At 45.0% G+C, this 1,586-nt stretch overlaps 1 protein-coding gene across 1 annotated transcript; it reads right to left on the reverse strand.

Moving 5' to 3' along the window:
• LOC107639033 (RING-H2 finger protein ATL2) lies at window positions 209-1,516 on the reverse strand (the record flags this gene model as incomplete). Its single annotated transcript, XM_016342443.2, is given in 2 exon segments — window positions 209-1,167; window positions 1,171-1,516. Coding segments are annotated over 2 exon segments (807 nt in total), but the record flags the coding sequence as incomplete, so codon positions are not given.

A 1,586-nucleotide genomic window follows, 5' to 3' on the forward strand; every position in this document is an offset into this window, starting at 1 on the left:
TGCACTTGAATTTGTGAACACATCACTACACAAACAAAAGTGGGGAAAAATTGTTCAACTTCCATCATTTCCAATGATTTATATTACAACCTCCGATTGGTAAATTGAATATGAAATTTGCTCCTCCATAAGCAATAATGGATGTATACTGAATAATAATTGAAAACAAAATTATTGAAAAGGAAATAAAGAATAACAAGTAACCATGTGAGAATAACGTTTAGTTTTCAATATAAAATGTTGCTAATAGAGCCATAATCATAAAGGTAATGGAGTGGGTATTTACATAATTACATGAAAATAATTAAAATATAAACAAATTGTGTAATATCCCTATCTGTTAGTATTCAAGATTCAAACATTCTCTGTCACTTCCTCGGATAAAAGAAAAAAAGTGAGACAAACTACCTCCACCGATTTTTCCATCCCACCAAAATTCACGCGCCACACACCGCCTCAAAGAGAACGTGCTTCCACGCGCTCATTCGCGGCGCCATCACATTCCGAGTCACGAACTCGCCTATCTCAGAGTCTCCTCTTTTTCACCACCTCGCTCTGCGTCCCCCACCTCAGCCGCGGTGCTACAACTTCCACCGCCGCCTGGAGACACGCTCCCTTTCCGTTCCCTGCTGAGGATTCTTTTGAACGAAAGCATTCGACTCATCGGAGAACGAAACGACGACGACGACGACAGCTGCGGCGACTCGTGACCACCTGACTCGTCACTAAAACCCTCGCTAGTCCTCGCCGGAAGCTCCACCGTCACCGGAGAAAGCTTCCTCCTCTCCCTTCCGGTTCCAGTTCCACTCCGGTTGACTTCTTGCGGACAGATCCCGGAACTCGAACCGGTTTCGCTTTCGCAAACCGTTATAACAACTTCTTCGGGTCGGGTTTCCACTTCAGGTTGCGGCTCCACAGGAGCTCTGCACAGCGGACACGTGGTATGAGAATGGAACCACATGTCTATGCAATCGGTGTGAAACACGTGGTTGCATTTTGGCAAGATCCGACCAGTTTCTCCCGGTTCGAACTCCGATAAGCAGACGGCGCATTCCGGCGGATTTGGCGGGTGGTAGGTGAAGATGGGAATGGATTCAAGGAGGGCGGGGTCAAGGCCATGGGAAGCGGAGAGAGTGGGAGGGTCGATGTAAAAGACGATGTTGGTGCNNNTAAGGTACCAGCGAGCGTAAAGGTGGAGAGAGAGCATGAGGAGAACGAGAAAGAAGAGGAGGATAATGGCGGTTAGCATGATCTTGCCGCTGAGATTGTAGCCTCTTGAATTCGCCTCAGTTAGTGTTATTGGATTTGGAGTGCTGTTGTTTATCGTCATCTCTTCTTCTGCCTGTGTGTGTGTGTGAGAGAGAGAGAGAAGAAAGAAAAGGTCAATGGATGAAGAAGAAGAGATGGGTTTGGTAATATAGAAGAAGAAGAAGAAGAAGAAAAAAGAGGAGTGAGGAAGGTTCTTGCAGGTTTCTTTTAGGTGACGTGGTTGTTGTGGTTGCAGTTGGAGACTTTCTTTCTTTTCGTCGTGAAAATTTGGAAAGTAGATAAAAGAAAAACCTACTTAAATGAAGATATAAAAAATA

This window comes from Arachis ipaensis, chromosome B04 (assembly GCF_000816755.2).
Source record: "Arachis ipaensis cultivar K30076 chromosome B04, Araip1.1, whole genome shotgun sequence".
Classification (NCBI taxonomy): domain Eukaryota; kingdom Viridiplantae; phylum Streptophyta; class Magnoliopsida; order Fabales; family Fabaceae; genus Arachis; species Arachis ipaensis.